General features: G+C 31.5%; 1 protein-coding gene across 1 annotated transcript in view; it reads left to right on the forward strand.

Annotated features, from left to right (window-relative positions):
- The window catches only part of LOC148610365 (uncharacterized), a 59,170-nt gene that overhangs the window by 15,245 nt on the left and 22,776 nt on the right, over positions 1 to 21,149 (forward strand). The window contains exons 3-22 of the mRNA XM_088542890.1: positions 2,381 to 2,470; positions 2,758 to 2,831; positions 3,575 to 3,751; positions 6,992 to 7,138; positions 7,567 to 7,680; positions 10,088 to 10,357; positions 11,810 to 11,933; positions 12,884 to 13,103; positions 13,303 to 13,461; positions 14,244 to 14,592; positions 15,216 to 15,510; positions 15,891 to 16,017; positions 16,617 to 16,850; positions 17,518 to 17,718; positions 18,298 to 18,569; positions 18,746 to 18,866; positions 19,287 to 19,505; positions 19,696 to 19,852; positions 20,175 to 20,455; positions 20,897 to 21,094. Coding sequence (XP_088399016.1) covers positions 2,381 to 2,470; positions 2,758 to 2,831; positions 3,575 to 3,751; positions 6,992 to 7,138; positions 7,567 to 7,680; positions 10,088 to 10,357; positions 11,810 to 11,933; positions 12,884 to 13,103; positions 13,303 to 13,461; positions 14,244 to 14,592; positions 15,216 to 15,510; positions 15,891 to 16,017; positions 16,617 to 16,850; positions 17,518 to 17,718; positions 18,298 to 18,569; positions 18,746 to 18,866; positions 19,287 to 19,505; positions 19,696 to 19,852; positions 20,175 to 20,455; positions 20,897 to 21,094 — 3,829 coding nt within the window. The remainder of the gene's footprint in view (positions 1 to 2,380; positions 2,471 to 2,757; positions 2,832 to 3,574; positions 3,752 to 6,991; positions 7,139 to 7,566; positions 7,681 to 10,087; positions 10,358 to 11,809; positions 11,934 to 12,883; positions 13,104 to 13,302; positions 13,462 to 14,243; positions 14,593 to 15,215; positions 15,511 to 15,890; positions 16,018 to 16,616; positions 16,851 to 17,517; positions 17,719 to 18,297; positions 18,570 to 18,745; positions 18,867 to 19,286; positions 19,506 to 19,695; positions 19,853 to 20,174; positions 20,456 to 20,896; positions 21,095 to 21,149) is intronic.

A 21,149-nucleotide genomic window follows, 5' to 3' on the forward strand; every position in this document is an offset into this window, starting at 1 on the left:
AAGATTTGTTTTAAGGTTTTGGGGAGGAAAAAAATTGTCACGCAAACTCACTCACATAAAAGAGTTGAAATCAGGGAAATCTCCCCTATACCGACTGTCAGAGGTTACAAGACCTCAAGTTTGGGAACCCCCTTATGTTTGGGGTACTACCCCTGATATGGCAGTTTTTATATTCATTGTAAAACTATAAAGTTATCTAAATGCATGCATGCAATTTGTTTAAAAGTGGGAATATTTGTGTAATTTTAAGTAACTTTTGAAAATGAAGTACATTTTTATTTTCATTATTTCATAAGTTACAGGCCCAAGTAACGCAATATTTCAAGGCCCACATATATTTAGATATATCCCGGGTAGGAAAATTAAGAATATTATATGTTCGAAGTGGCTCAAATAAAACGTTAATTACAATAACGAATAAGTGAACAATAGCCACTTTTAAAAGGTAAAAAGGAACTACATAAAAAATATCAATTAAAGGTACAAAATTGACACAATGACAACATGGCGTGAAATGTTTAAGTAAAGGTATAACTAATATTTAGATATTAGAATGAAAAGTATCTTTATTCAGAAAAATGTACTTCAAATACAATAAACATCCCCACTTTTAAATAAATTAAGACAATTTCCAAACATTATAATGCTATATGGATGAATAACTCAGACTAGTCTAGACTAATAAGGTTGTTGAAAGCTTTGAATAAATGTTGAGACAGTTTAAGACTTAGTTGAGACTGGTTGAGACTAAGTCAATACTATTCGAGACTGGTAAGACTGTTTGAGACTAGTCGAGACAAGTTAAGACTTGTGAAAACTTGGTCAAGACAGGTCAAGACTGTGTCAAGACAAGTCAAGACATGGCAGAGACTATTTGAGACTAGTTTGGACAAGCTGAGACAAGGTCAAGATAATCCAAGTATTTTTCAGACATATTTAGAAAAATTAAGACAGAGTTAGCACAAGTTAGAACACAATGTACCCTATTCAGACTTATATAATTTAGTAATGATACAATACAGGAAAACTCTGCATGACCAGTCTCGGCACATAAACAATATTTCTTTTTTAGACGTGCACAATTACTTCTCCGGCATACATCGTAGTGTTCCTCCGTTTTGAAATGCAACTTTAACAATAATTGAAGAACATGAAACAAAACAGCATTAACACGATGGATAATATTCTTTGAGAGCTTCTATATGAATGATCACTACTTGTGAAATGTCTTTTGTGGTCATAAAATAAATGTCCTGGCAGGAATTAATTTTGCATTTTTCATGTTGTTGGTGAGACGATTTACAAATCAAGATAAACCAAAATCTAAGAAAAAGATATCACAGTTTTTATCCCAGAAGTGAATTGACAATTTATTGAAATTAAATCAATTTATATTTATGTCTATAATTAAATGCCCTAAAAGAAATCCTTTTTTTTTTCATAAATAAATCACTGTAGTTGTTTTGCTTTGTTTTTGTTTTTGTTTTTGTTTGTTTTAATACAACAGCTGACTTTTGTCGTTGATATATCATTTACATTACGTTCAACAATGACTCGTATGGTTTCATCAACGTTTGTAATAATGACTTGAAATCATGTACAAATTGTTTGTATCTTGTGTCGTAAGCATCAAAATTGAAAGTTCATTGGAAGAGTAATCAAGGAAACCAAGGTTATAGCGGTAATAAAAAGAATGTAATCCAGGTACAAAGACCAGACATGGAAAACAGACATACACAACAAAGAACACAAAGTAAGTAACATCATACAAAATAACAACAGCAAATGAGCAACTCGGACTCCACTTAAAACTGGGAGCATGGACCAGGTGCGCCGGTAGGGTAAGCGTCCTCTGCTTTTCTAGAAACACCAACAGAGTTGCTCATTAAAGTCAAGTCCGGAGTAGACAAACGAGGAAAGGAAAACAGCACCCCGATGAATAAATCAGTTTTCATGGTGCAGATGGATACTCCATAACAATCCACGACTTCATGATGACGACCATAAAACTTCTGTAGTGATGACTTCAATCTTGTAGCAACATAAATCTGTTCCAGAAGCCTATTTGTTAGAGTTCTAGCTCGATACAAAAAAGTCTGAAAGGAAAGTTGACAAGTCTGAATCAAAAGTCATCACGTTTGTCGTAAAGTTAGGTCAATAGTTTTCCTTTACCATCGATTTCTAAGTATAGGTCAAGATATGAGGCTGACTTCACAGTGTCTGTAGTATCCTTTATCTCAAGTTTTTTTTGGAAATATTTTTAATTCGTTCTGAAACTCATTTCACGTAGCATTTGTGTCAATAGAAACACTTAGTCTAGTCTAACAAAGGCGTTAACCAAGATTTTTCAGTATTTACAGACATATGGTTTTAATTCTAGGTTCAATGTCTGCACAGTAATATACTATGAAAGGGAACACTATCATGTGCAATGTGGACAATGGTGGTGGAAGCCTTGCTCGAGATATAAGTAAATAACATAGTGGAGCAGATGTATATATGTATATGTATATATGACACAAAATGGTCCTTATAAACATTATGTTTATAATTAACAAATCAAAATCGAAATATTGATGATGTTTTTTCTACGATTACCTTAACAATTCCATTTTAGAATTTTAAAGAAATAACGGCTTTAACCGTTAATTGAAGAAAACAATGTTTAAGTAGTAAATGTATTTTCGATATTCTACAGGAAATAAAGTATTCTCAGAGTTCAAATACAGTCTTATTCGAGGCCTTCAATTTTTGTAGATCAGTAACGAAGTATTCACTCAAATGCTGTGCGGGCTATTCAAACAATATTAAGGAAAGTACATGTCGATATGGTAAGATTAATCACTGCTAAATGGTTGGAAAAAAACACATTGATGCAGTCTTGCATGACATTGAATGCTGTCAGATCAGTTCAGAAAAAAAAAAAAAAAAAAAACAGGATTCAACAGGTTTTGGAGAAAACGATTTTTTTGTTATATTAAAGTATAATACTAAAATATTTATATATGTATAATTTGACATGCATCATAAGTATCTGGACATATTGTGTGCTCTAATATAGAATTAAGTTATCAACGCAATAATCAATATGCATGTATTGTATAGGCATGGGAGCATTGTGTGCTTAATTTCAGTATTAAAGGAAGTATCGTCCGATGAAACTTTTCGAGATTTCTGTATAGGAACTGAAATACCCAATTTAAATAGGTGGGTCTTCTTCAAGGAAACGTTCTATAGTTTTAACTGTAGTCTTTATAAAAATTGAATCAATCCACTTTCATTAAAAACACGACCATAGTCGTGACCATTTCGTTTCTGCGACATGCTTAAGCTTAGCAACAGACTTAGTGTGAACTTAATATAATTTCACTGCAAAATTTCTCGTCATATCTCCTCCCCCGAAAGATGACACGTAATTTTCACCTATATTTCAATGGAAGTAACTATATTTCAGTATGTGCTCCCTCTTGCTACTTACACCGTTAGTAAGTGCGATACCATATGAAAATTTAGCTACTGTGAAACGGCATAATTATTTGTCTATATAACAAATATTTCTGTCAAACCATTTCAGCAATTTGTGCTGGAAAAACCAACGCAACAAATGCATGTAACATTGACTACTTGAATGACAGCATTGTGTACCGACCTGGTGACCGTGTTCAAAGAAGCAGTGGAGGAGGATGTGTTAGCCCTGGTAAATGTGGCGACTGTCATGATGGGTTTTATGCAGACGGGCCTTATTGCCGAAGTAAGATATAATATGCATATTTTGATATATCTTTACTCGTATTTATTGCTTTCTTTTTGTGCTTAAATATATGAATTTTCAGCTGATATAGAGAACAAAACAAATTATATTTTAACTATTATATTATGTTATCTTATTATTTTAACTTTGTACAATCCGTTTAATTTTGATAATATTCTTATCATTGCAATATCTGTATAGCATGAACAAACATTTCAAATACAAATGTGATGAAGTGACAAAATGTAAAAAATAAAGACACTTATACTTCTGCGGTCATATTAATGCCGTAATTCATCGAATCCAGATATTGTAACTATCATTCATACTGGAAATAGAGCATACCAGTACTACCAGTACTACGAGTAAAGCAAATCCAAGTTGTTAACAAACATCAAACAAGCATACATGTTGTCGCAGCTTATAACATATGCTTTTAGTGTTGTTGGGTTCAATGTTTGTTTTTATCGCTGAAGTCTGAGAAAATAACGTCATAAAAGTTGCAGAATGTAGTTTTATTCACTCGATTATACATCCAATTCTTTAAATGGAATACCTCAATACAAACCTTGTTGACAAAAAGGATATCCACTCAAAGAATGATCGCAGTTACTGAAAATTAGCTCAGAATATATTTAATATTGAAAATACCATCAAGACTTCATTATTAAAAGTTATCGGTTATTACAATACAAGTACGCTTGATTTGGAGTAGTAACTTCAGATATTGAATAAGCAAGATTCAACACTCAAACATGCCTTAGTTTCTACGTTGGGATTCAATTAAGGGTTGTATATCTCTGTTTATGTAAACAAGGTTTAAAAATATACATTGTACAAACAAATGAAAACCGTATCCTTTTCAAATAAATCTAAGGGAAGCAGATAAATACATCAAATTGTTTTAAACGAATGTGCTTTATACATTTTATTTGCATAAATGGGTGGGAGATGACATTTTAATAAAGACCCTGTAAGTGACTTTTTATTTTTGTATCACAGTATCGATACATCTAATGCAATGCTTTTCTTTAAGAAATTTATTGCATTCATTTAAATTTTACTCTTCATTACAAATACGAGCAATACGGACCAGTTGTGAAATATAAATACCATAAGGGTACTTTAGGAATACCACCATCTAGAAATGTGATATTAACATTATCATGTTTAAAAGGATCTTTAGCCATGACTTGCGATTCATTGCAGATGAGAAAGAAATCAAATATACGATGGGCACAATTAGTCCAGACACCAACCTGTCTGTATGTGGCAGTACCTTATCGAATAGAAAAAGTGTTATTTAAAATACTCAAAGCACTGAACTTATCCAAGAATGTCCCATTAGTGTATTTATCCCACCTTCAATTTTAAAAAATGCATTTGTAGTCATTAGAAGAAATGGATTGTGAACCAGATCATTTGCAAAAATTAAATAAAATATCTATGTAAAAATTAATTCCAATTCATCTTCCAAATATACAGAAGAAAATGTTGACAAAATGCTTGAATTTTTAATCGACAACATATTTGACCAGTATGGTGGACGCGTTTTTCAACAAATGGTCGGCATTCCAATGGGAACAAATAGTGCTCTTCTACTTTCTGGCCTATTCCTCCACTCTTATGAGGCTGACTTTATAGCTGATCTGATCCGAAAGACATAGTATCGTTTAGCTAGATCCGTGAATCTCAGTTTCCGCTGTATAGTGGACGTATTATCCTTAAACAATCCTAATTTCGGGGATTTGATACATCGCATCTGCACCAAAGAACTTGAGATAAAGTATAATACAGATACTGTGAGGTCAGCCTCATATCTTGACATACCCTTAGAAATCGATGGTAAAGGAAAACTATTGACCAAACGTGAAGACTTTTCAATCAGAATTGTCAACTTATCTTTCATCTATGGCAACATTCCTTCAGTAACTGCATATGGAGTATCCATATGACAACTCATTGGTTATGCAAGATCTTGCCAAAACTACGCAGTTTTTTGTATCGCCTAGAAATCTCACAAATAAGCTTCTAGAACAGAGTTATGTTACTACAAGTTTGAATCATCACTGCAGAAGTTTTATGGTCGTCATCATGAACTCGCTACGGTGTATCCATCTGCGCCATAAAAAAACAGATTTGTTCAACATGCTATAGTTTTCCGTCCTCCTTAGTCTACCCCGGACTTGACATTTTTATGAGCAAATAGGTGGGTGTTTCTAGAAAAGCAGAGGACGCTTACCCTACCGATGCACCTGGTCCATGTTCCCAGTTTTTAATGAAGTCCGAGTTGCTCATTTGCTTTTGTTACTTTTTTTTTGTATGATTTTAGTTACTATATGTTCTTTGTTGTGTATGTCAGGTCTTTCTCTCTGTTCCAGATGCCTATTTGTTAGAATTCTAGCCCGATACAAAAAAAACTGTGTAGTTTCGACAAACTCTGGCATAGCGTATGAGTTGTGACATTAACATTTAGTAAATCAACACTTTTGTTATAATATGTATTTGTCAGTTTGAGGATTTATTGTAACATTTTCAGGTTTGTAAAATCTAGGCCACAATTTATAGTAACTGTTTTCTAAATTGTAACAAGAACATAGAAATCATTTTATAGTAATAGTAAGAAATGATATTAAAGCTACTTCAAATTGAGGACTCGAATGTGATATATGATTACATTCATTAGCAATATACGAAGTACAAACTGGAATAGAAGAAAACTTACACCGAAGACAATGTTGACAGTTACTCTTAAATACACATTTCATATCAATAATGTCATTAAGAGAAAATTTGCCTTTGTTGCAATTAATATGTTTGCCGTGAGATCGTTCGTTCCCATATACTGCAATGACAAGTTCCATAAGATTTATTATCAAAGATCTCTACATATTTCCAATAATATTATTATTTAAACCTAGACGAAAGGCTTTTTGGAGTTTATTAATCAATGACGTATCAAACGTTTTAATGATGTTAATGTTGTGCTTGTTTTTTTTTTTTTTTTTTAATTTGCGAGTTCTTTCTTTCTCAGCTTCCTCAAACATAAATTGGGTCAGTTTTCTTGTAATAAATATCATTATTAAAAGTACAGTACCTTAACCGCTTTGTGCAAAAATTTGTGTAATTTTGTCATCAACTGTTCTTATAGATTTACTTCATTTTACATCAAAACAAATGATAAACAGTCCATGTAAGGTTTTAACATCCTATATTTGCTTGTATTCATTTTCTGAACAGTTTGTCCTAAGATAGATAACTGTAATGAAAGACGATGCACATCGGCAGCTAACGCGACGTGTGTTTACTGCATGGGAGAAATCAAGAGCAAGCAGTATTGGAGAGCATATGCACCAGTTCTAAATAACTCACGGGTGACTTGTCAAAGTAAACATGTTTACATTTTTTTTTAATCGTAGCATATTAGCATTATTAAAATGTTGTCAAGCTCACAACTGTAACACACGCATTTTGAAGCAATGCTTGTGCATTTGTTTGTTTGTTTTTTGTTTTTTTTTTTATTGTGTTTCTTTTTTGCACTGAAGCAATAGCATAACAGTGCTACTGCCTCAAATTCAAATTTATACGTACATGCATTACGTAATTTACTATCGAAATATCATTTTGTGGGAAATTGATTCCGCGAACAAGGGAGAGAAACGATAGCCTTTTATGTTAAAAGAGCATAATACTAAACCGTTTGTCACTTTATTTATTCGTCCACTTACACAAGAACAAAGATATACTAAAAAACAAATGTATTTTCTTTTTTTTTACTTTGAAACCGTTTTTTATGATTACTTTTGATTTCACAGAAGCTTGTTCATGGCGCACTGATAGCAGAAGATGTTTCCCTGGGTACTGTAAAGACGAGTTAGCATCGAAGTGTAATTGTTCAAAGGGTTTCTCTGGACGTCATTGTGAACAAAGTAAGAATTGAAAAATATTTTAATATTATATTTTTCTAAGTTATTAAAATTTAAATATTATAATTTTATTTAAGTTCCAGATATAAATTTTTTTGTTTTTTTTTGTTTGTTTTTTTTTTGTTTGTTTTTTTTTTGTTTGTTTTGTTTTGTTTTTTTTTTTGTTTTTTTTGTTTTGTTTTGTTTTGTTTTTGTTTTTGTTTTGTTTTTGTTTTTTGTTTTTTTGTTTTGTTTTTTGTTTTTTGTTTGTTTTTTTGTTTGTTTTTTTTGTTTTGTTTTGTTTTTTTTTTGCAATAAATGCTACATTGCGTCAGATTGGAACATTTATTTATTCGTATTTGCATAAACTAAAATATTTTATACCTTGATAAACATTAACACTAGTGCTACATATGTATATATTACATGATCATGATCTATATATTCAGACATCATAACGTATTATGTTTCAAACTAATAAATTTAAATTTCATAACATGCATGTAAATTGACTAAGTTACACAAACATCAAAGTAAAATGAGAAAAAGAAAACTATGTATTTTGATTTGGCATTTCATAAATACAATTACAAGCTCTAAGAAGATTCTGACCGAATATAAAACATATGTACATAAAAAAAAAACAAGGCAAGAACACATACACACAAAGCAATACATACAATCAAGCACAAACAAAAACAATGCATACAGTTATTAAAATATAATCATATAACAGAGAACTAAGCATAAAAGTATATAAACATGCAGAAACTAAATCCAAAGCAGAAGAACTATTATTCAAGAGTAGGAGCCAAACAAAACGTATAGCTAAAAATTAGCATAATAAAGAACAGATAGTTACCTGCATGCAGAACAGCAACATTCCGAACCATTCCTGGACTAATTTAGGCTACCTTTTCAAATAAGAAAAAGATGTCCTGTAATGGTTGGGAAGGTTGTTCCAGAGTGTTGAGGCAGCAAATTTAAGATTTTTTTATCGTACCTGCTGGACTTCAACTGAGGCACATCCGATAAATTTGCATACCTGAAAGAATATTTAGAATTTTTTACATTTACAGGATTTTTTTAGACCAACGGGGGCAATAATATTAACATTTTTTTATTATTTTTTTTTTATTCTTTACTGAACAAAAGTGCCGAGCCAAAGGGCAAAAATTAAAAATGAATAATAAAAGTATGAAATATACACGTAGCTAGTTTGCTTAAACGATCCAAAAAAGAACCTAATCTTTTAATATATTTAGTTGCCGAGATGCCTTCATGCAGATCACTCTGATATGATCATCAAAATTTAACTGAGAGTCAATCTCTTTTCCTAGTTATTTAACCGTTTTGTTTTTTTTTTTTTTTTTTTTTTTTTTTTTTTTTTTTTGTTTTCTTTCTTTTTTTTTCGCAAGTGTGGACTGAACTGTGATTTTCAATGGAGGGATTTTCCTAAAATGGCTTTTCCCCACTACAGGAACTTTCAATTTATCAGAATTAATATGTGTAAAAATCAGGGTTACAAAAAGACAAGGTATTATCGACTGCATAAAGTAAAAGCTGATAAAATATATTGATGTACATCTATCTTTATAATTCATTAATTGTGTATGCTCGACCCTAACGGTTAAACTTCTATTGATTTAATGACATATTGTATTCTGCAGGATAAGAGGATGTATTGGCTGCTTGCATCAAGGCCCTGAATGATTCATTTTTTTTTACAAATACAATGTATCTATTTTTTCGTGGCATGATTTGCATACTTTAGTTTAAAAACAATAGCATCAGGAAACCATTAAAACCGGAAGTCATTACAAAAAAAAAAAATAAAGCAAATGTGAATTCAAGATCGTGATATATCACATAACCCTTCATATGTGCTCAGTAATACAATTAGAATGCACAATACAATATATCAAGGAGATACACTATCATGAATCAAATTAGCATAAATGAATAATTTTGAGTATGGTTCTGCCTAAAAAGCTCGTTGAGGAAATTCCTTAAATCTCAAGATTATCAATAAAACTACATTCGATGGGTCCTGAAAACCACTTTTTGCTTTAAATCGTAAAATATATTTTGACTTGTAAACTTTTAAACAATTTGACAGGAAATTTCCCGTACTTTGTATTTAGTAGAACATAAAATAATATTTTAGTGTAAATATCTCCAGTGGGCAACTTTTATTTGCACATTTATTTTTAATGTTCTTGAAAAACGTTTTTGTGAGGCCTTCTGAATGATTTCAAGTGAAATCATTAAGTATTTGGGATTCGCTATATATCGTGAATTATTTTTGACAGTGTGCTTAGTCTGGCGGGAAATTACCTTTACTCTTTTATAGTAGAACACGACGAAATTATGTATGATACTATTTATATAACCTATACATAAACGTGTGTTCAATTTATATTCATTCCAGTTGATGTAAATGTTTCGGTCCTGTATGCTGAAGCTAAATTGGAAGACGAGAGACATCAAATTATTACAATATCCCAGAACACAAGCGATGTCGGTCCACAGCCTATAATATGGACAAATAATGTAGAATGGACGAAAGCAAACATACAGTTCAATAGTAAATACATCGTGCTTGAACCGAATTTGCCTATACCAAATCAAAATGACCACTTCGTCATTGATTTCAAACATGGCATTATTGAGTCAAAAATGGAACTGGAGCATCCAGAAGGTACACTTAAAATGCTATGTCATAAAACAAAACGTATTTTTTTAAGAAATGGGGACGTTATAACAATGTCGGTCATGAAGATAAACTTGAAATTGCATTATATTTATTATACAAATGCCTACTTTGCCAACAAACATTTCTACATTCCATCAACGCATAGTATTTAAATTTTAATGCAAATTTAGACAAAATACTTAATGCTTAAAAAATAGCATATGATTAATTGATCTTTTCGTTGAGGTAGATTTCGGTCGCGTGGTTCAAATTGTGAAATGCTGCTGTAAATGTCCATCACAAAATAAAAACGATATATTTAGATGAACGTGTGGCTCATATGTCCGGATGGCAAAGCGGCCTTAAAATCAATTGCCAATGAATGCAATTGATACACATCTAAAAACTGTTTGTTTCGGTCTTTGTGTGTAAACGCAAGAAAGGCGATAATCTCGCAAAAAATAAAACATCAGGTAAACGGAATATTGGTACATTATCAATGGATTTTCATATGTTGTGGCAAAATTTAGAAATGTACACAACATTGAGACCTTATCAGAACAGATAACTGCGATCAGTGGATATGAATTAAAAACAAAAAGATAATGACAAATAAATCCAGCGCAAATGACAGGGGACGAATCGAATTAAATGAATTCAATTAGAAGTTCTTTTACATATAAGTCTAATGTTATCCTAATAAAATCGGTCTTAGTTCATGAAAATGCTGATGTTTAAATGTTACTATTATCCTTTATATATGAAACTGAAATAAATATATTGTAATATCAATTAGAAAAAAAACTGTTTTAGTTAAGGAACCAAAATTATGCGTCAATACAACCGGTGGAGTTTCATACATTGACATAAATGAACTTTTCATTTTCAAAGGGGTTAGTGTTGTACAATATTTCAAACTTAAGGCTATTATTTATTTTTGCCAAACATCACAAAAATAAAAATAAAAAATGTATAAAATACAATGGCCTTTTAACATTTTCATATTTTAATATTATCTTAAAGGCGGTATCTCATCGCTTTATTATTAAGATTATTATCTTGTGATATTTTTTCTTACACTTTTACTAAATGTCTACCCTTATTATGCATATGATGTATAATTACAAACAGTAGCGATTTTTTTATTCTCCAAGTTAGTATTTTTTTATATACGGTATTTTTAAGTGTCTTTGAAATTGGGCTGGTATGGGGTTGGTCACAACTGTTTGCGAATTCCGGATTATAAAGACGGCTACAAATGTTTTAAATATTGACGGGTGCTTTGTGTGCCTACATTTTCTAATGTGAGATGAGAATACCAAACATTTTGGAAAACATAAAAATTAATTAGTTGTAAAGATCTTACAAAAACGAATAGACTGCCATATGGTTCTTCTTAATTTTGAATCATACATGTACAGTTTAATTTCAAAGGATTTAATTTTTATGATAAACTAGGAAAACACAAGATGAGATACATCTGCGATGAAAACACGAAAACACCCAGAGATGAGGATTACTGCAAGATAAAAGATGGCAGATATGTCGATATATCCAAGTGGCATTTTGGTCACAATCACAGGTGTGATATTTGTTTTTCATGGAGAAATTACAATTAAATATTATCTAATTTATGCTTTAAAAATTTATCCATACTTATTACGATTCATAAGTAAAATGTAACAATTTCCACTTTTCTTGTTGAGTACATGTAACATTGTTGATACACACCAGAAAAGGGTGAATCATGCTTGAAATAAATTAACAAAGGAGTAGAATCACAAATTACTTTAATTTTTAATTCAGAAACAGTTACGGACCGTACAACTTTTTATTTCTTATTTCGGCAGTTGCATTCTTCTTAAGATACAGTTTTAAACATTGTGTATGAAATATGTTTTTGTAAGAGTTTATCGTTCTGAATTCGAGTTTTGTCAACAGTACGGATTTGAATATAAAAATAACTATCTTTATTATCAAAATATAGGTTATATGAATGAAAAAAATCATTTGACCCTTTTTTTTCTTGACTTGAACAATCAACTGTATAATAATCAGTGTCAAATTGTTTTGTATATTAAGAAATAATTCAAACAGCTTTCATACGAGACTAATGAAACATAAAGTGAAATGCAAACTGACATGCTAAACAATTCAATTAAGCATATATGCATTAGACTACAGTTATGCCCGACTGCCTTATACATGTGCATGTGTTTCTAAAACAATAACCAATTATTAAAATTTGACCCCTCCCCCCTTGATATAATATGCTTACTAGTTCGCTTCATATTATACATTTTAAACAAAATTAGTTAACTTAAGTAATTCGAAAATTGACAAAAACAAATGTTGATTATTTTATTTGCTTTCTAGTTGATCTTAAAAAATAACTGTTTCATCAATTGAAGAAAAAACTTAAACAATCATTGCGGAATATATTTATAAGAACTTTAATTAATTCAAAACCACTTTTCATAAATTGTATCTTTTTTTGTAATTCTCTGGAGTACAAGTGTGCTCTTCTTTTAGTCTTATTTTCACTTGGATTGTTTCTAATGGTGGATACGTAGTGTATGAAGATAGAGATAAAGAACCTGGATACCGAAAAAGGACAGCTTATCTACTCGGTAGAAGGACTAATATGAGTTATGTCTTTAAATGGGATTTGATCAAACCATATCATCCATGTTCTTTTGCGTATCCGTTGTGTAACATCCCACCCATTTTCACAACTGATGTTACCGAAAAGGTAATCAATTTACATTACTGCATAATACACCAGATAAAAAAATAATTAATGTTATATTTAAAAAATATGGTAAATAAATGTATTAAACATGTTTACTTCAGAATAAACACGTTATGTGTCGTTAACCAGTAATGATGGCCTCGGTGTTACCGAGGATCATTACACTCTCCCTTATGAGTGTATTTCATTTATATCATAGTCAACAGTTAGTGTTACCTGGAATGGATGGAAGGACGATTTATCAGGAATACACCACTATGATATAGAAGTGTTTGAACTATCATTCCGAGGTTCAGGTCTTGCTCCAGATACACAGAAAGAAGCAGAAGTTAATAATGTTCCTGCAAATATAAATCAGGTGACCATAAGAAATTCACGAATAAGACGATTTTGATTTTAGAATTACGAATTTTCATTTGGTGTTCAATAATAAGCTTTACTTGCATGTGTGTTTATATTCCCAGTTACTTAGGTATACAAAAGTTAGTAGCAACTATTGTTACTTCTTAATACTTAATAATTGCCTGAGTGACAAACTTTTAGACTAAGTTTATATCACAATTATCTCGTACGATGCCAAAATGTGTTATTTGCGATATCCAGATCTTACGTAGAAACACTATTTTACTGACAAACAGAATAATTGATGAACTTATTTGACGTTGTTGTCTTCGTGAATGTACTGTGTCGACAACTGATTTGAACAATTTTGAACCGTATTCAGAGCGGGAAGTTACATTTATAAATGCACCATAAAACCTTGTTTAACATACCTTTCCCTGAGAAATGCATATACCAAGACTAGACCACTGAGGCAGTTTCCAACTTTTCAGTTTTACCTTCATATTGCCATTTGTTATATAGACTTCCCATTTTGCATTTTCCTTTTGACAATTGTCCAGAGTTTATCAGTTCCGTAATTACGTTGTTACCCTATTTGATAAAAATATACAATATGGTAAAAACATCAAAAGCTATTGCAATCTATGTAAAGTACTGAATATATCTACACTGATATTCATTTTTCCCAGCTTCTTTCATTTGTGTCTGTACGCATCTTCTGTCCTATGTTAATTACCAATTATGCCCATTTAAATAATCAGTACAATTAGTAAAGAGTTATTTTGTATTTCATTACAGACAAGTTTTACTTTGTCAAAACCAGGAATGTATTCAGTGACACTAACTGTGTACGACAAAGCTCTAAACTACAAAGTGACTAGATGTCTTGTTTTTTATGATGATCAGTCAAAGATTGAACACGTAACTGGTAAAAAAACGTTTGTGATGCAAGCAAGTGAAGAGACAAATAAGACTTGGATTATTGTACCTGACCGTATTTTAACTGTCAAATGGAACGACAGATTTCTTAATAAAAGACACAAACAATATCAATGGCTCGCTGCAATTCAGAAAATAAAAAATGTTAGTTTCCAATACGATGATTATTATGGAAAAAGAACTATCAACAAAATTCCAAATGTCCATGGTAAAAATTTATTAATTTATGTACACATAATAGATTCCGCGGACTTGTCAGAGGAGCTGGTTCTATCACGGTTCTAAAATTGTCATTAAACAAATTTAGAGCCAGCTCTTATGACAGGTCTACTAGCAGAACCGGCTCTGCGAGGACAGTTCTACTACTAGAACTAGCTCTACCAACAATTCTAGCAGGGCTGGTTCTACGGGAAAAGTTGTACCAGTAGAATCAGCTTTATGAGAACAGTTCTACTAATAGAGCCGGCTCTGCTAAAAACTATCAGAAGAGCTAGCTCTAGAAATGACCGAGATCTGTTTTAATTGTTCGTAGGACTGGTCTTCTGACAGTTCTAGGACTGTTTTGTAAGTGGTAAGAACTGCTCTTATCTGTATATACAAAATTAGTCTAAAATGAAAAGCTTTTTCAAAAATCGAGATCTTAGAAAAACTTGAAAAAAGCCTGTAACGATAATAAGCATTTTCACATTCCTGAAACCAAAATGTTAAATTAACTTAATCGATTGTGAAATCTAACGTTGCGAATCAAACATATAGCTATTTGCAAACCCACTCATTCTTTGATTACATAACGTGTGCTTTATTGCAAGTCCTTTTATATATTTTATCAAGGTGTTGTAAGATTTGAGATCCAATACAAAGTACTTGCTCCAAATATTGCGACACAGCAGCCTTTTACAACAACTTCTGATGTCGAATCTCAACAAGGGTCTATAAACGTGATATGGAATGATGGGAATCGGTTGGACATAACAGTAAAAGCTGTAGACATCTTCGAGAGACACATCGAAGATACTATTACTGTTTACAAAGACACGAGTCCACCTAGAATAGATTACTTGTGGTTGTCAAATGGTAATCACGTGAATATTTCTGTTCATAGTGTTGAAGATTTTTCTAAAATGACGTAAGTATTGAATTGGATTTTTGTCCATTCCCTGCATCCACTAATATGTAAGGTGCTAAATTTACACGTTATAAGTTTTATTAAGAATAGAGTTGAAAGTAAAATCTAGAGTAGCATTGATTATATAGCAAATGTAGGTAAGTAACACATGCTAATGAAATGAGATGCCAATGACTTTTTTTTTATTTCTATAAGAAAATCCAAATAATGATTTTGATAATAAAGTGATTTATTTTTATTGTTGATTTGAAAAGTAGACATTTTACACGTAAAGGATAACATTAAACACCAAATATTAAACTTTGTTTTGAGATTCAATTCTCACTCGAGCTTGTGTATTACTTTTGTTACTTTTTTTTTGGTTTATAATTTTAATCTAGAATTGAATGGGATGCCTTTGATTATGACAGCGGATTAAACCAAATTGAATGGCGACTGTTTGACAACTATACATCAAACGTGGTTCTTCATGGAAAAGCTGAACTGCATGCCCAAGGAATGGCAGAGGTTTATATAAACTCATGTGTTAATTAATTACATGCAATCGTGACTGATATTTTTTTTATTTTGATTATAAAATGTTGTCAGTCATATATAGTATGTAATTGGCGATATGTTAAACGTTTCGAAACAAACAGCTGACTTTGATAATTGACATGTGAGTGTGGTTAAGGCTTGATAAACTGCCGTTTTTTTTTCATTTCAATTTTCAAATTTAACTTAAAGGAAACCTGTAAGAATTCACTTTTATAACATCTGTTTTGTACCCTTCAAGAAGAGTAATATTTTTGTAGACGTTTCAATAAAAGAAACCGAATTTTAGCAATGTCAATGATTCAAGTTCGTAAAACAGCACACTTATATGTTCAAGTTTATAAATGATAGGTAAATATTGACTACATTTTTTACAATACACTCAGTAACTTTGTAACTTGCGTTCTTTGTATGTGTGTGTGGATACTACATGTTCAAGTGCATGTAAGAGTGATTGGTTCATGGACTGAAAACAGAAAATAAACCGAGGCTTAAAAATTTAAAGCATGAACTACACCAACTGACACCATTTCCTTCGATTGATAGCATATTATCCATGCTTATGATTTTAGAATCTAAATGTATGTGAGGCAAAATACAAGGATGAACCCCGAGGACCATCCTGTTATTGTACCATGTTTCATGGCTGTTACCACAAACATTTTTATGTTGAGCCCAAAATGGCTGACGTTGGAAAACACGCAGGATTGGTAGCAGGGAAGGATAAAGGTGTTCATGATTCCGACTACTATTTTGAAGTAACAGTGATAAACAATGCCTTTATTAAAACAACAACTGTTAAAAAGGTATAATGGGGGAAAAACTTGATTGGACCACGTAAATATGCAATTGATCTTTTAAATATCAATCCACAAAAAATATGTCAAAGTAGTTAACTCTGAACTTGTATGTATGATTTTATTTATTTATGTTCTGTGTATGTCTGTTGTCCATGTCTGGTCTTTGTCCCTAGATTACATTCTTTTGATTACCGCTATAACCTTGGTTCCCTTGTTGGCTCTTTCAATAGATATTTTTGTCGGCAATTTCGGTTTCGGACGATATGACGATAATATGATAATATATGAAATCGTTTTGTGAGGTTTTGTGAGTTTAGGTTTTTTTTTTTTTTTTTTTGTTTTTGTTTTTGGTTTTTTTTTTTTTTTTTTTTTTTTGTTTTTTTTTTTTTTTTTTTTTTGTTTTTGTTTTTTTTTGTTTGTTTTTTTATGATGTTGTTTTTTCTTGTAATAAATTTCAAAATTGAAGTTTAAGTTTTCTTTATTTCCAATATTTATTTGTTTTTCATATACCTGTTACCTAATAAAGATTCTTTAAAGATTGGTGTAGTATTAAGTTTGGATTTAAGAACAAAACTGGATTCAAATATCTGATAGAAGAATATTGCTTTTATAAAGAAAGGAATAGTTCTTCATTTACAACGGAGTTTAAGAAACAAGGTATTTACGTTTTCAGATAACGATTGATGTATCTCCTCCCCACGAAGGATCCGTGCATGACGGTATAAAAGGTCAACCGGAAGTCGACTATCAACAGGACTTACATCTTGATGCCCATTGGGAAGGCTTTTTCGACAGAGAGAGCGGAGTTGAATACTACATTTATCTTTTCAGTGACCATTGTTATACTAATGATGAATTTAAGAACAGTACACAGGTATGCCTACCAAGTATTATTTACACCCCACCCTTGTACAGCACGGGTATATAGTAAATATGCTTTTCTGTCATACCCTCCAAACTACTCTTACATGCAAATCTTTCAAAACCACTGAAAGGAGAATGATGACCTGTAGCCATTTATTTTCCCACTGATGCGGTTTTCCACTTTAATTTTGCTTTGATTTTTTATGGACTTTTGGATATGAAAAAATCATTGCCCAAGGAGGGACCATTGACTTTATATATCAAAACAATGTTTTCGTTATTCATTGACCAAGGAGGAACCAACTTTTACATAAATCGTTTAAGGATCATGAATGCGTTAAATATTTTTGTTATTGTGTTTTGAATGGTTTTGTCTACCATCCTTCAATTTATTTCGTTATTTTCACTGATAGTCCGAGGAAGGTCAATCGTGCATTAAAGGTGTGAAAAAATTATCGCCCTCTTATTATGAATTTTTAGTTGCACAATGTAAGTTGAAGGGTAATTTTTCAATTAGAGTTGCGACCTAACGTTCTTTTTTTTTCTAAATGATGGACCAATATATAAAAAAAAATATTTTTATCTTAAGACTACAACTACCTATGAGACATTTGCAAGTTACGATGCACCCTCAGAAGGAATTTATCACGTGTCTGTCGTCGCTGTCAATAGAGCAAATGAGAACTCAAATGTTGTCTGTTCTGACGGTGTTCGAGTGATAACGTCTATTCCGTACGTAAAAGATGTTGTAATTGGTGGGGCCAGAACGAGACCACGACTTATAGAGAGCAATGGAAAGGTTTGGCTGTTAGATGAAAAGCTCAAAAGACATTTGATAGTAAATTCAACAGTATCTTGTAGGTAAATATCTTTAAAGATGTTCAACAGATCTGTGCTTTATTTTTTTAATATGATTTTAAAACAAGGATTTATGATTTATCTAGGATAGTTTTTGATAATTATATATAAACGTAAAATTTCTAATAAGACAAACATGAAATACTCAGATTTAAAATGTCATATTTTTGTTTCTTTAGTTTGTCATCACTGAACTTATCTGGTGTTTTTCCCACAAGTTCAATTATATCAGCCGTAGACGATTCCTGGTGTGACGTTCCTACTTTGAGTATTTTAGGTGTAATATCAAAATCTTCACAGGTAACATGTGCGTTAACTTGAAATGTTGAAAATGGTTACTCATGTTATTATAGAAATTCGTTTTTAGAAATATGTAGGAACATCTGACTTTTGTACAAACCAAAATACGTACCCTTAAGTATCCAGGGAGCTCAATGCTCTTGTGTTTTGTCTAGGCGTTAGGAAAACCTTGTGTCGAATACAAAAAAAATCGGTGAATCAAATTGAAACAAATAAGAACAACATGTGTTTCTTTTCTTTTTGTGCATGCGCACATTATACTTTTAAGTTCTAGGATCGAGTACATTTATCTCTAAAAATAAAATTGATTGTATCGTACAATAAATTCCGTTTTATATATAGATATTTGCACTTCACTCAAAGATTACTTCTAGACATTCAATTCTTACCATTGTATTAATATTGCTTAATGTGTTATAGTTGAAGTTATCATGGAAACCTGCATTGTCAGATGATCTTATTTATGATTACGAAGTTGGTTTGTCGTCAACAAACAGTGGTGTCGCTCCAGATATTTTTCCGTTTAAATCATCGACACACCACAATCACTTCCGAATTAACCACTCTGACGTTCCAGGTGGCAAGGAATTTTACATCATTATCAAAACTATTAGCAAGTCTGGAGTTGAAGGAATTCAGGTAAAACTGCTCTTTCAAGTTAAAATAATATCGCATTTGACAATTATGCATTTTTGTTGACCATGACGAAAAAAACACTTCTTCGTAATTCAAATATTATCTTGTAATTCAAACAGGTACATACTTTAGTGTTTAAAACATTAATATACTGGGAAAAACAACATTTTGTTTCCTTTTTTATACTTTCTAGAGTATAGGATCATTTATAGTCGACACATCTCAACCACTTTTTACTGGCAAGCAGATAGATGTCAAATATGAAAGTCAATTCTTGGTTACCAACTGGTCTCTTGATGCGTTTCAAGATCCAGAGGATCCATACCAGATGAAATTTGAGTATGCAATTGGTATGTGAAAACTTTGAAAAGATAGCTGTTGAACAAGTTTGAAAAAAAACATATTTTTTTACACATTTGAATTTGGTTATGGTAATACAAATACTTTTTGTTCGTGTTTTTGTATATCTTAATGTTTGGAATAATGAATTTTAAACTAAATGAGTTGTACATCCTTAACTTCTATACATGTATACCTGACCACGCTAGAGCTGTATAGAGAATTTCATATTTTGATGTTTCTGTGCAATAACATAACAAAACATGTCGTTTAAATAAAGAAAAGGTGAATGTTTTCGGAAATTACTCAAAATCTTCTCTTTCTTTTATGAAGGAAGTCAACCATATATCTACGATATCAAAGCATTTGACGAACTACAATTTGGTAGTTTCTGTAAAAGAACAGTTCCAGGATCATGCACAGCTGTGTCTATTCACGATTTGAAATGGTCCCTTCACGGTCACCATAACTACTACTTTACAATCAAAGCAACGAACCTTGCTGGATTGTCTACTCTACAGACATCGATAAAATACACCCACGACATACAGTTACCTTCTAAAGGGCTTGTTTTTGATGTTCGTCAAAGCTTCAAAACTTCGGACAGAAACTCGGTAATTCATATACATTTTTTTTATCAATACGTTATAGTATAAGGTCATTTTGTTTAAGTATAACTGAAGTATATTTTTATTTACTTTTTAGTATAGGTGTTACAGCTGTGACTTATAACTGTTTACTTGAGTACAAATACAAGTCGTAAATCTTACTTTTAACCAAACAATATGAAATAAAGGAAAAGTGCAAATGGTGACTTTTCCGGAGAGTCTCACACTAAAAGGAAACATATTTAGGTAGTAAATTGACAATCAATAAACGGCATGAAATCCAAAGTCCAGAACATATATTCAACTGGTCCCTGAAAAGACAGATATGCTGGTAATGTGACATTTGTATCACACTTTACCCCAAAATAAAAAAAATCAAAATTTGAAATCACACAAGATAACAAAAGCTATAGTTTCACTATTACTATTTCAATTATATTTTTTCAGGATATTGAGGATATAGATTTTACTGATGACAGAAGAACAATGTCGTTTACGTGGTCACGATTTGTACATCCGCATCAAAATGTCAGCTTCAAAGCTTGTATCGGAACATCGCCAAAGTCATGCAATGTTGTTCCCATGGCAACACTGTACTCAAACTGTTTTCACACATTTTCCTCACTGATTTTAGTTCCATTTAAGGTATTTTCAGACGTGTTGTTAAATGTGTATGAAACAAGCAAAACACGACATAAAA

Source organism: Perna viridis, chromosome 8 (assembly GCF_037379345.1).
Source record: "Perna viridis isolate PV_CMFRI_1.1 ecotype Kerala chromosome 8, ASM3737934v1, whole genome shotgun sequence".
Classification (NCBI taxonomy): Eukaryota; Metazoa; Mollusca; class Bivalvia; order Mytilida; family Mytilidae; genus Perna; species Perna viridis.